The sequence below is a fragment of the Podarcis cretensis genome (genome assembly GCF_951804945.1).
Source record: "Podarcis cretensis genome assembly, chromosome: 2".
NCBI classification, from domain to species: domain Eukaryota; kingdom Metazoa; phylum Chordata; class Lepidosauria; order Squamata; family Lacertidae; genus Podarcis; species Podarcis cretensis.
This window is the reverse complement of record NC_137171.1, coordinates 94,152,282-94,164,689: the sequence shown is the minus strand read 5'-3', so window position 1 is coordinate 94,164,689 and position 12,408 is coordinate 94,152,282. Positions and strand designations below refer to the sequence as shown.

Sequence of the window (12,408 nt, the reverse complement as noted above, 5' to 3'; positions counted from 1 at the left end):
TGGGATTGTTGTCCATTTCATGACGGTGTATGTTTTGACTCCACAGAGTGGGAAGTGACGGAGACAGGATGTTTGTGTTACTGTGTTCCGTGAAGTGGGACTATTGTACTTTGTTCTTTTTCTCTTTGCTGTCTGATGCTAGAAAGAGCGGGAGCCATGTTGCAGTGCTCCGTGTGTGTTTATATGTAAATAAAGTAGATTAGCCAAAATGCTGAGTTGCTGAGGTCTGTTACGCAAACAGTCGGGCATGTGTTTCTGCCAGGGTCCTACTCTAGTGTAGACTGAACTCCTGACAGTTATTGCTACAAATGGTTTTTTTTGGGGGGGATGGGGCTAGTCATTTGCAATGATGTGTTATATATATAAATGAACTTGTCTGTCCATAGCAGCACAATTAAAAGAATGCAGCCTTTACCACCAGGATTTTCTCCCTTCTGTTGTTGATAAACAGCCCGGTTCCTACGATTACCTGGAGAAGAGCCGATGGAAAACAGATCCCCAAAAAAGCTCGGAGACACAAATCAAGCAGCATCCTTGAAATCCCAAACTTTCAGCAGGAAGATGCTGGCCTGTACGAATGCGTGGCTGAGAATGTGAGAGGGAAGAACGTGGCCAGAGGCCAGCTGACGTTTTATGGTACCCTGATTATTTACTCACCTGTTTTTCATTATAGCTGAGGCCAAAATGTGGTAAATGCTTTGTTGCACTGTCAATGTTGATTTTTCTCTTCATATTTGTCTTGCAAATAGGACTGCTCAGCAAGTGTAATTTTATATAAAATAAAAACCTCTGAGACGGGCATATTGATTGAGGCTGGGAAGTGAGGGAGAAATGAAAATGTGCGTTGTAAGAAGGAGATTGGTCTGGAAGATGTAAAACGCAGTTGTAAAGCAATTTATCTGTCTTTCTCCTGCTGCATCTGGAAGAAAAACCGCATGCTCTTCTGAAAAACGATGGCTGTTTTGGCCTCAGATTTAGAGTTTTCATTTCTGGCTAGCTTTTAATCTCAATGCCCCCCCCCCCCCCGTATCACACTGAATTTGGGACTCATTCTTGTGTAAAAGTAATTATGGGATTTTTCTGTATACGTCCCTGCAGATTATATGAACAAGACTGAGAAAGTTTGCATAGCTACAGATCCTTTAAGGGTTTGTTCTCTTCTTCCTCCCTTGAAAGGAGACTGAGGGTAATGTTGTGCATAGCAGTGCACCAGACGCTTTAGAGAAGGCAGTCGAGACTGAGTATGTGCAGCTTGGTCCTCCTCCTCTTGCCAAGAGAGAAGTAGGGTCATGCTCTCCCAATTGCAGAATGGATTGCCTCCTCTAAAGTGGCTGTTGCAACTACTTTAAAGGTTGCAATTCACAGTGCAATCCCCTTCACCTCTCCTGACAAGAGAACAAGGAGAGAGATCATGGTTTTTCAACAAAGGTAATTTTTTTCAATGGATTCACTCCCTTTTTTCCTCTGAAAACTGTTCCTTTATACATCCCCCCACAAAATGTCATATTTTGCTGCAACCCAGCCCCCTTCCCACCAAAAATCACTGAAACCCTACTGCAAATCTTAACTTTAGACCTCCTTCTCCCCAGGTCCTGCCAATTAGCATGAGAGGGCCCAGAAGAAAGGCAAATAACTATATTCTAGAGTTCTTTGGACCTAGCCAGTTCCGAGTTTCCTTAAAGTTGTTGGGATAGTGTGATGGCTTGGTATGCTCTTCGCAACAAGCACCTCTGCTCACTCAGAGATATATACAGTTCTTTATTTTACATATGTACAGGCAGCACATTACAATCATACATCTGAATCCTCCAGTTCAGATTCTGGGAGTGGCCTCCGCTGGCTTCTCCTCCAACAGAAAAGGCGGGGAAGCTTCATGTGATGCCTCTCCCCCCCTCCTCTTTAACTCTCTCCTCTCCTTGGCAGACGGAACAGGCATTGCCTCACTACCGGTGCCAGAACTTTCTGTGCGGTGCTGGGGCTCTGCTTCAGCCTCTGAGAGCCCTTCCGCCTCCTGGCTCTCCCCTCTTTCCTCAATTGCCACTTCCTGCCCATCTCCCTCTTCCTGTTCCTGCTCCTCCCTGGCAGTCCCATGACATCACCCCCCCCCTTTCTAAGACCCCCTCGTCTGTGTTGCTCTCGCTTTTTTCTGAGGATTGAAACCCAAAAAATTCTTCCTCATCAGTCTCCGCAAATATCTCCTTGAGTTGCCAATTGTGGGGTTTGGGTTTGTGGGGGTATCGCACATGAAATTCCTCTTGTAACTCCAGCACCTGGATAGTCTCTGCCAGTTCCCAAGAGTTCTCAGCTGCAGGATCACCCTCCCAAGCCACTAGGTATTGCAGCCTGTTCCTTTGCCACCTGGAATCTCCTCTACCTCTCCACCCTGCTCTACCAGTGGAGGAGGTGGAGGAGGTTCCCTGGCCTCCATTTGATACCTATGTGCTGGATTGTATGGTGACAGCAAGGACTTATGAAACACAGAGGTGCCGTAAAATCAGTTTGTCGTTGCTGGGCTTCTCTTGATTGCTATCAGCCATGCTGCTTGCTATTTTCATCTTTCTACTTTTAATCATTTCTGCAAATCCTAGCTTCATACTGCTCCTTTGCGCTGTCTCCCTTGTTGTTTTGGCAGTGTCTGGTTTGTTTATTAGTAGCAGTTAATAAACCTGCTGTGATTTGTGACCTTTTCCTTTTTAATACTTTTTCTTTATTCACATTAACAGAAACTTCGATATCTTTCCCTTGATACCACTAATCCTGTTTCTTTCTCAAATGGATTTAACTTTTCCCACTCCTTGTGGCAGATCAGTATCAATTTGGGGGGGGGCGTATTAAGTTGTGTTTTCCTCCATCTTGTGTGTTTTCCACTTTTGACAGTCCCATGAACCATCTTAGTTCTCCATTTAACTTGCATAGTACTGTTTATCACCTTGCTCGTTCCTGTTATCCTTTCTCTCACTTTCTGAATCATGGCTTACTTTTTCCCCCTTTCCTCCTCTGTTCCACTGAGTGAACATTGTTTATTGAGAAGTTGTTCATACCATGTTCATACCATGTTCAATGATGGTTAACCTCCCTCCACCCAGATAAGTATGCATGTAGGAATGCCACTTTTGGATTCCTCACCAATATCTTCTCTTTTGATCTAAGGATCCTCCAGACAACCTACTTACTGAGCATTCATCAGATCAGCCTTTCCCAACCTTTCATTTTTAGATGTTGTTAAACTACAGTTCCCAACATCCTTTGCCATTGGCCATTCTGACTGGGGTGATGGGGGTTGTAGTTCATCAGCATCAGAGAACCTAAGGTTTGGATCTGTTTCTTAATCAACTTTGATTTCTTTTTACACTTATAAGTTGGTTCACGCTTGTACTTAAATGAAAAGGCAACTGATTAATTCTATAAAGGTAATAAAATAAAATAATTTAGGCCAGAACAGAATCATGTTGACATTTCACATTAGCACTGGCTACATTTTATTTTATTAATTTCATAAAATTTATATACAATTTAATTGTATATATTTCTTTAAAATCCTCCAAGTGGTTTCCAAATGGGAAAATATGTTTCCCTTGCAGTCTCAGCTTGGACTATATCCCTGTATTTTACTTTTAAAAGTTAACCTTGTCTAGAGGTGATGCCCCACTAGCCTGCTGTTACAGGTGATTAGTGTTTAACTTGGTGTGTTCTCTTATACGAATAACTTGACTTCAACTGCCTTTTAAATTTGAAAAGGCAAACCACGAAAATGTTCCCCAAGTTTCATCAAAATAGCCATTCCAGACCTGTCATTCTGAAAGCAGCTTGTCATAAGATCTCATATAATATCCTGCATTAGTGACAAAAGCTGAATGGTAACATCTTTAATATGGGACGCAGGTGGCGCTGTGGGTTAAAGCCTCAGCGCCTAGGACTTGCCGATTGAAAGGTCGGCGGTTCGAATCCCTGCGGCGGGGTACGCTCCCGCTGCTCGGTCCCAGTGCCTGCCAACCTAGCAGTTCGAAAGCACCTCCGGGTGCAAGTAGATAAATAGGGACCGCTTACCAGCGGGAAGGTAAACGGCGTTTCCGTGTGCGGCTCTGGCTCGCCAGATGCAGCTTTGTCACGCTGGCCACGTGACCCGGAAGTGTCTCCGGACAGCGCTGGCCCCTGGCCTCTTAAGTGAGATGGGCGCACAACCCCAGAGTCTGTCAAGACTGGCCCGTACGGGCAGGGGTACCTTTACCTTTACCTTTAACATCTTTAATCTTTCTTTTTTTTAATGTAAGAAATATATATATGTAATGGGGAGGGGGGAAACTGCAATGCTGGCCTTGTTTTTCCAAGTTGTTTCTACTGGGTCAAAAGTTCACATTCAAAGAAAGGAGCACTGGAACGTATTTGATATGGAAAATCAAACTTGTCACTTACTTACAGCCTTTCTCTGTGAAATGTTCTATCATAATGCATCCCTGGAGATTAAAATCTGGCTCTAACGGTGTTACTCTTTTAAACTGAGTTATCTGCCTCTGTGAATAGCAAAGAAAGCAAAGGAAGATGAAATTCAAATTTGCCTGCTTGCTGCAGATAAACCAGACTATCTTTTTTTGTCACCAACCATATTATTCAGCACTCAGTAAAGTTGTTGAAAGAGGTTTGCTTGTTTGTTGCTGTTATGCTGACTCTAGTTTTCTTTTGCGCTATATATATATATATATATTATCAGTGGCATCAACATGCTTCATGTTCAGTATGGTTAAACAGGTTGACGCAGGGTGAACAATTCAGCCTCTTTTCCTCCACCTCAGTTGTACAGTTTCACAGCTTAGCCTAGTAGCATGTGTGAAGGGAAAGCAAGTTAGGTTATAGAACATTGGTACACTTTAATCATCTTGGGATAGTGTGAGGAAGGAGGCCACAGACTCTTTTAAGACTGGCCAGGTGCTTTTGTTTTTGTCTCTCTGCTTGGAAGATTCCTGTTTGCTTCTGCTGCTTCAGAAGCCACAGACCTGATTGAAAATGTAGCAACCTGCTTTGTTTATCCACTGTGATTGTCTTGCAAATACCATATTTTTCGCTCCATAAGATGCACTTTTTTCCTCCTAAAAATTAAAGGGAAATGTCTGTGTGTCTTATGGAGCGAATGTGTGGTCCCTGGAGTCAAATTGCCCAGGGGCAAAAAGCAGATCGTGCATATTTTTTTTTTTTTTAGAAAGAGGGAAGGTGGTATTGAAACAAAGCCGCCGAGCAGCTGATTGGCAAGGGATAGGGAGGGAGATAAGGGACTCTAGAGATAAAGGAGGCTGCCTGGGAGGGGGGAGGTAAAAGCACATGGATCCTCAGGATTTTTGCATTGGGTCACCCCAAATTCTCCATCAGATCACATAGCATGCCCATGGCTACAGCCTGCACCAAAAAACCCCCACATCCACTGTTTCGTGGGGCCACAATGGCACAAAAACGTGGTTACAAAGCACAGATCCACATGGATCCTCAGCATTTTTGCACTGGGCTACCCCAAACTCGCCATCAAATCACATAACATGTATGTGGCCACAGCATGAACCACAAAAATCATACATCCACTGTTTCGTTCAGAATTTTTTTTTTCTTGTTTTCCTCCTCTAAAAACTAGGTGCGTCTTATGGTCAGGTGCGTTTTATGGAGCGAAAAATACGGTATATAATGCCACCTGGAAGGGAGCACTTAAAAGACAGAGAGGACTCTGGTATCTATGACAAATCTTAGAGCTGTTTCATGTCCTTGGTTGCTTCTATTAAAAATCATAGTTGCTATTACAAATTTCTGCAGGTGGTAAAGAGGTTTCACATGGGGAGGTGAGATTTTCAGCAAAGTTCAAAGGCCCACTCCTGGCTATATTTGAAATTAAATTGTGAATGTGTATCCCTCATACTTCTTTTAGCACCTCACAATAACTAGTAATGTTATCAACAGAGTTCAAAGTATTAAGAACGTAAGTCTGGTCCAATAGCACTCTTCTTAAGTTCAGTATCCTGTTGCCAATAGTGGCCAACCAGACACCTACAGGAAACTCATAAGCAGGACATGAATGCAATAGCCCTACCCCTTTTCTGCCCTCCGGTAAATAGTACTTAGACGGTACTGCTTCTGAACATAGATATTGCATATAACCATCTTGGTTGAAAGCTATTAATACCCTTTTAAATCTACCTGATCTAGTAGCCGTCAGCAACCTTTGTGGCAGCAAATTTCATAAATGAATTATAGGTTGCATGAAAAAATGCTTAATTTATATGTCCTAAATCTCGTGCCAGTTTCTTTGGATGACCCAAGTTCTAATATTATGAGAGAGAGAAATGTATTTCTCAGCACCATGCACCAGTTGTCTTTTTTCCAAACTAAAAGCCACTTAGGCTTAAGTCCGGGGACACTTCCCCTCTGGTTAGTTCCATAATCAACTGTTCCAAGACACCATATTTTAGGGTGTTCTAGGAATTCTACCTCTTTCTTGTGACTAGAGCATGTATTTACTCAGTCTCTGTATGAGGGTAATTGAAGTCAGCCATCATTACAACATTTTCTTCTCCGTCTCAAGATTGCTTCACTTTTTTGGTCAACGATGTCCTTAGTACAAAATTATTTTTGTGACTGGTGTTCCCACTCACAGAGATTCTGTGAAAAAGTATTTTCCTTTTAAGTATTCTAGCTCTCAGCTTGTTACCAAACCTAATGTTCTGAAATAGTAAGGATCCATTACTGTCAAATTATATGGTTTTATATTGTCCTTCCCTTTTATATGTTTTTGTTGAACTGTCTGAACTGAAAATGGAAGGAAGCAGGCAAAGCTTTGTATCCTCATCTATACTGTACATCTGAAAAAACGTACACTAACCTCAACTCTATTTTTAGTCTGCCTGAACACAGAATTTAACCTTGGTGATCCCTTGCAATAAAGTAAAGGTTTGTATCTCATTTAGAAGTACAGTAGAGCCCCTTATGAGGCTTATGGGAACTATCTGAGCTAATTCTAAAAGAGCTGATCCTGATCTTACAAAACAGCATCAGAGTAATGAAGTCGTTTGAACTGCTGTGGTTTAAAATATATATATTCCAAAGGGGAAAAGGAAACAATTATATCTCTGGCTGTAGTTTCACAAAAGTCAGTGTGGCTCATTCCTCACTCCTTTGGTGTGAACATTTGTGTGATAAGAGTATGCAACATTATGAGGTGTGACTGGTATAATGAAATTTCCTGCCTTCCTTACACAGATGCATATAGACTGAGACATTGTGAAGCAATCCAAAACTTGGAAAATGTTGGTTTTTAGTAGGTTTACATTGTTGGCAGACCTATTTCTACTGAAGTAGCCAAAAGCTTTCCTGATGATATCCATGGATCTAGTGAAAGTTTCCCTTTCAGTTAATACTGGATCTGCAGTGCAGTTAAAGGAATTTTAATTATTGAATCAATAGATTTTTCTTCAGTTAATCAAACAAATCTATCAATTCAGTTTTGCATAAGTTTGCATTTACATAAAGCTGAGATTTATGAAAATGCAAATACAATATTAACTCAGCATTCATTGGATTACCTTTGTCCCCACACTGTGATACTATTTCTCAAGGAAGGCTCAAGGTGTCATGTGCATGATTCCTAATTTTTATCTTTAATAAAATAATAATAATAAATTTTATTTGTACCCCGGCCGGAGCCGGGCTCGGAGCAGCTAACATCATATAAATAGCACAGTATACATAAAAACAGGGATCAATTAATTAAAATACATCTTAAAATTAATTCAGACAAATTAAAATCTGGACAAATGTCAGTTATCAGGTTATCTACACATCAGTTATCAGATTGAGAGTGGTTAATATTTTAACCATCTTTAGCATCTGAATACTTTAGCATCTGGTAATCAGAGATATATATCTTATTGTTTACTGTCATGATTAGGAAACAGCATACAAATTCACATGCTATATGACAGCAAAGATGCATCTGGTATCCCAACAGTGGCAAATCAAGAACTTCCAATGATTGACCCTCTACACAAGTTGCCGCTGGGTTGTCAAGACATAAGATGTCTTATTTCAGTGCCTTTCACACACTCTCTCTCCAACACCTTTCCCCTTACAAGGAAAGATTGGCAGCAAGGCACGTAACCAGCAGGACAGATAGACACAGAAAAGCAGGAGACATGCATGTTGATGCATCCATTCTCCCCCTGCTAACATTAGGAAGCAAGGGAGCTCATCAGAGCTAAAGAAAGGGATGGAGTAATACACTCGTCTCTCTCTCACACACACAGTCACACACGAGACCCCTCATGTTGGATGACTGCACACACAGCACAGTATGGCATCCTGTTCCCAGCTACAGCCAGATAGATGCATATGCCACCCACTTGTATATACAATAATAGTCTTGATCCTAACATATTGCTACGGGTCACCCTAATCTCTGCTGAGCTGAGTGAGATTCCAGGGGTCTTGGCTCTTAACCAGGGTTTGTGCTTCCTTTGGAGTGAGGCACAACAGAGACTGTAGTGCCTTTAAGATATATGGCTTTGTTTACACATATGTACACCTGAGCCTTGTTGGAGAGAGTGCAGAACATCATACCCCAAGAGTGTCTTCTGTTGCTTCTCCCATAGCTCAAGTAGGCTTGGCTTCAGAGCAGAAGCCAGACATGCTCCCCAGTCTCTGGGTACGGCCTCTCCCAGCCAGTCTGCATGGAGTTCTTCCCCCACCTGGGGAAACCCAGCCAGATGGGTGGGGTATAAATTTTATTTTACTTTATTTTATTTTATTTTATTTTATTTTATTTTATTTTATTTTATTTTATTTTATTTTATTTTATTTTATTTTATTTTATTTTATTTTTATTTTCTACTCTTTTCAAAAACATCCTGCAAAAGGACACTTATTCCTGCCCCCTGTAACTCTGGCCGCCTCTTGCTCCTCAGAGCCAGGGGAGGGACAATATTGGCACTGGCAATTGCCCTTAACGGCCCAGTACTCTGCTCTCTTTGTTTCTGAATAGCACCTCTATCAGCTGATCTCCTGAACAGGAAAACAGGTGCAGCCTGTATTTTTACAGTGCACCCAGCATTTTCCCTTAATACTCCAAGTATTAGCTAAATTCTAACATTTACTAAATTTAAGGATTTAGAGGGATCTGGCCCCTCTACATACTCATCACAATATATTTACTGGGGGTATGGATGTCTTTCTAAAATTCCCTCCCCTCTTCCCTTTCCCACACAGATAAACACACATTCCCTTCAGAGACGCCATTGCCAATCTCCCAAGGGAGCCACCAGGCAAAAGGCACCAGCTCTGGGCCCCAATATCTTTTGGAGTGCTTCTCCCAATAGAAACCTACCCACACCCTTTGGTCTTCATCTGAGGGCCTCTTCCAAATAGTTCCCTTGTAAGCGGTTTGAGGGTGACATTAAAGGAGAAGGTTTCCTTGGTTGTTGATCCCCATCTTTGTTGTTGTTGTTGTTGTTTAGTCATTTAGTCATGTCCGACTCTTCGTGACCCCATGGACCAGAGCACGCCAGGCACTTCTGTCTTCCACTGCCTCCCGCAGTTTGGTCAAACTCATGCTGGTAGCTTTGAGAACACTATCCAACCATCTCGTCCTCTGTCATCCCCTTCTCTTTGTGCCCTCCATCTTTCCCAACATCAGGGTCTTTTCCAGGGAGTCTTCTCTTCTCATGAGGTGGCCAAAGCATTGGAGCCTCAGCTTCATGATCTGTCCTTCCAGTGAGCACTCAGGGCTGATTTCCTTAAGAATGGATAGGTTTGATCTTCTTGCAGTCCATGGGACTCTCAAGAGTCTCCTCCAGCACCATAATTCAAAAGCATCAATTCTTCGGCGATCAGCCTTCTTTATGGTCCAGCTCTCACTTCCATACATCACTACGGGGAAAACCATAGCTTTTACTATACGGACCTTTGTTGGCAAGGTGATGTCTCTACTTTTTAAGATGCTGTCTAGGTTTGTCATTGCTTTGTTTCTGAATGGCACCTCTATCAGCTGATCTCCTGAACATCTTTAGGCCTGTTTGATGGAAATGTTTTTGCTGCTAGAATTTTCGTTATTTTTTCCCAAGGCTTTCTTATGGGTTAAAGAAATGATTTTGCTGCAATGTTTTGATTAGATTTCATGCTTTTGGACGAAAGGTTGTAGCATTTGGGACTTTTTAGTTTAGAGAAAAGACAAGAGATGACAATGCAGAAGTTTATAAAATTATACATTACATGGAGAAAGCGGATAGAGAAAAATTGTTCTCCCTCTCTCAGAATGCTAGAACTCATGGAAATCCAGTGAAACTGAATGTTGGAGGACTTTCAACAGGTGAAAGAAAGTGGTTCTTCATGCAGCGCATAGTCAAACTATAGAACTCGCTCTCCCAGGAGGCAGTGATTGCCACCGACTTGAATGGCTTTAGAAGGGTTGCCATGTGTCCTCCTTTTCCAGGAGACATCCTCTTTTCCAGGGGTAAAATTTCTACCTGGATGGATTTTCTTTTTATTTGCCAAAATGCAATATTTTCTGGATGAGACATAGACCTAACTGGAGACTTGCTTTCCTCTTCTCCTGCCCCACTCAGCAATACATCACAGCTTCTATAGCCTACAAATAGTAGGGGTATTTAAAATGAGAGTCGTCATAGCATCCTCTTTTTTCGCTCTTCAAAATATGGCAACTCTGAATTCATGGAGGTGAAGGCTATCAATGGTGATTAGCTATGATAGCTATGCTCTCCCTCCATTGCTGGAGGCAGCAATGCTTCTAGGTCCCAGTTTCTGGAAACCACAGGAGTAGAGAGGGCTCTTGTGCTCATGTTCTGCTCCCTTGTTTCCCACAGGCATCCAGCTGGCCACTGGGAGAATAGGATGCTGGACAAGATGAGCCACTGGGCCTGATCCAGCAACCTATTCCTATGACTTCTCAGTAGTGAAGTGAAATTATATATTCCATTTATTCAGCAATAAGTGAAATATATAATGATAAAAATAAATGTTTACAACTTTTGGGTATATGACTCAAAGGCATATATGTCGTTGTGTTTTATGGGGAAAAACAAAATCACTGAAGCTGAGAATACGTATTTTTTCATTATATAAAAGTTAATTTATGCACCCAAGGACATGAGTTGTAATAGTGCTTTTATAGACAAGGATGCCTTTTATTGTACACTTCACACTTGCTGAAAAATAGCCTTGGACTCAAGAATGCATGTTTTGACAAGCAACTTCAGGCAGCTCTTTGAATCCATAGATTATCTTGCTCTATGCAGATCTTTTTTGTTGTCTCTAGAATTGTGCTTTATAATACTGAAGAAGTGAGGTGATATAAGCTTTGTGTGATGCTAAATCTGTCAGTTGTAGTGTGTTGCTTTCTTGTTAAAGAAAAACCTGGGGCGTATCCTATTTATTTTTTATTATGTTTGTCAATCTGTTTCTCTCTCACCCCTCCCCACATCACCCCACCTCTGAATCTCTTTAAGTCTTATTTTCTTGGCATATAGAAGTTTCTGAGCTAAGTTTCCTCAGCTTTTCTATTCTCCTTGTTTTCTTTCTTCTAGGTCTGGGAGAATCTGTACTGTACATTTGGAATTAGGTGTTCAGCTGCCATTAACTTTAATTCCTGTTTCAATTAATTCACCCAAAGGAGCTTGAACTATTCAAAAAGATCCTTGCTGCTTGTTCCTTGTTGGGTTTATCAGCAAGTAATGCTGATAGCAGAGATGGATTTAAAAGTAGCAGCATCATGTTGGTATTCAACCTGACACTTCTTGTTTATCAAGCTTTTGCTGCTTAATTCTACCCTTGCAAACCTTCCTCTGATCTCATCTAAACCCCTGGGGGATTTTAAAAGTGGTTGTCCTTTGTTGAAGAAATCTGAAATTGTTTTATCTGATTATAGAGAGACACAGCATTGTAAAATACCCAGGTTCATAGAGACCTCTGCTGGCATAGAATATACATATTTCTTTAAGCTTTGGACAATTGTGTGTGCAGATTTCAGTCACTATTCATTAAGCTCAATTATCTCTTGGACTCAGAAGCTTCTATAAGGGGCTCACAGTAGTTTGCCATTCCAGGGACAGTTTAGCTGTCTAGTTTCTTTGATGTGGCAGCCTGAGATGTCCCCAGAACATTCACTGTCACTTGTGTTTGTTATCTGAAAGCAAAGTAATAGCAGTCTTATAAACTTGAAATACATATCTTTGGAGGCTACAGAGGAAAAAAACATCCCCTGGGAGACTGTTTTAAGTTCCACTTATTTCCCTGAGCAAGTTAAATAAGTGGTTAAATCTATTTCATTGCAATTAATGGGACACGTAATGTTCTTAACTTTGGCTTGATTATGCTCATATATTTTCCTCTCAAATATGTTGCATGGGGAAGTTAGGGTGTTTCTAT

The 12,408-nt window shown here is 41.4% G+C and overlaps 1 protein-coding gene across 12 annotated transcripts in view; it reads left to right on the top strand.

The window, feature by feature from the left end:
- Positions 1 to 12,408, top strand: part of LOC307206094 (contactin-4) — a 532,821-nt gene that overhangs the window by 408,193 nt on the left and 112,220 nt on the right. For 11 of the 12 annotated variants that reach the window (XM_079958879.1, XM_079958886.1, XM_079958885.1 and 8 more), the window contains one exon: positions 452 to 636. In XM_079958879.1, coding sequence (XP_079815005.1) covers positions 452 to 636 — 185 coding nt within the window. Of the gene's footprint in view, positions 1 to 451; positions 637 to 2,206; positions 2,334 to 12,408 lie in introns of those variants that run through there. The other variant, XM_079958882.1, reaches the window with a different exon arrangement.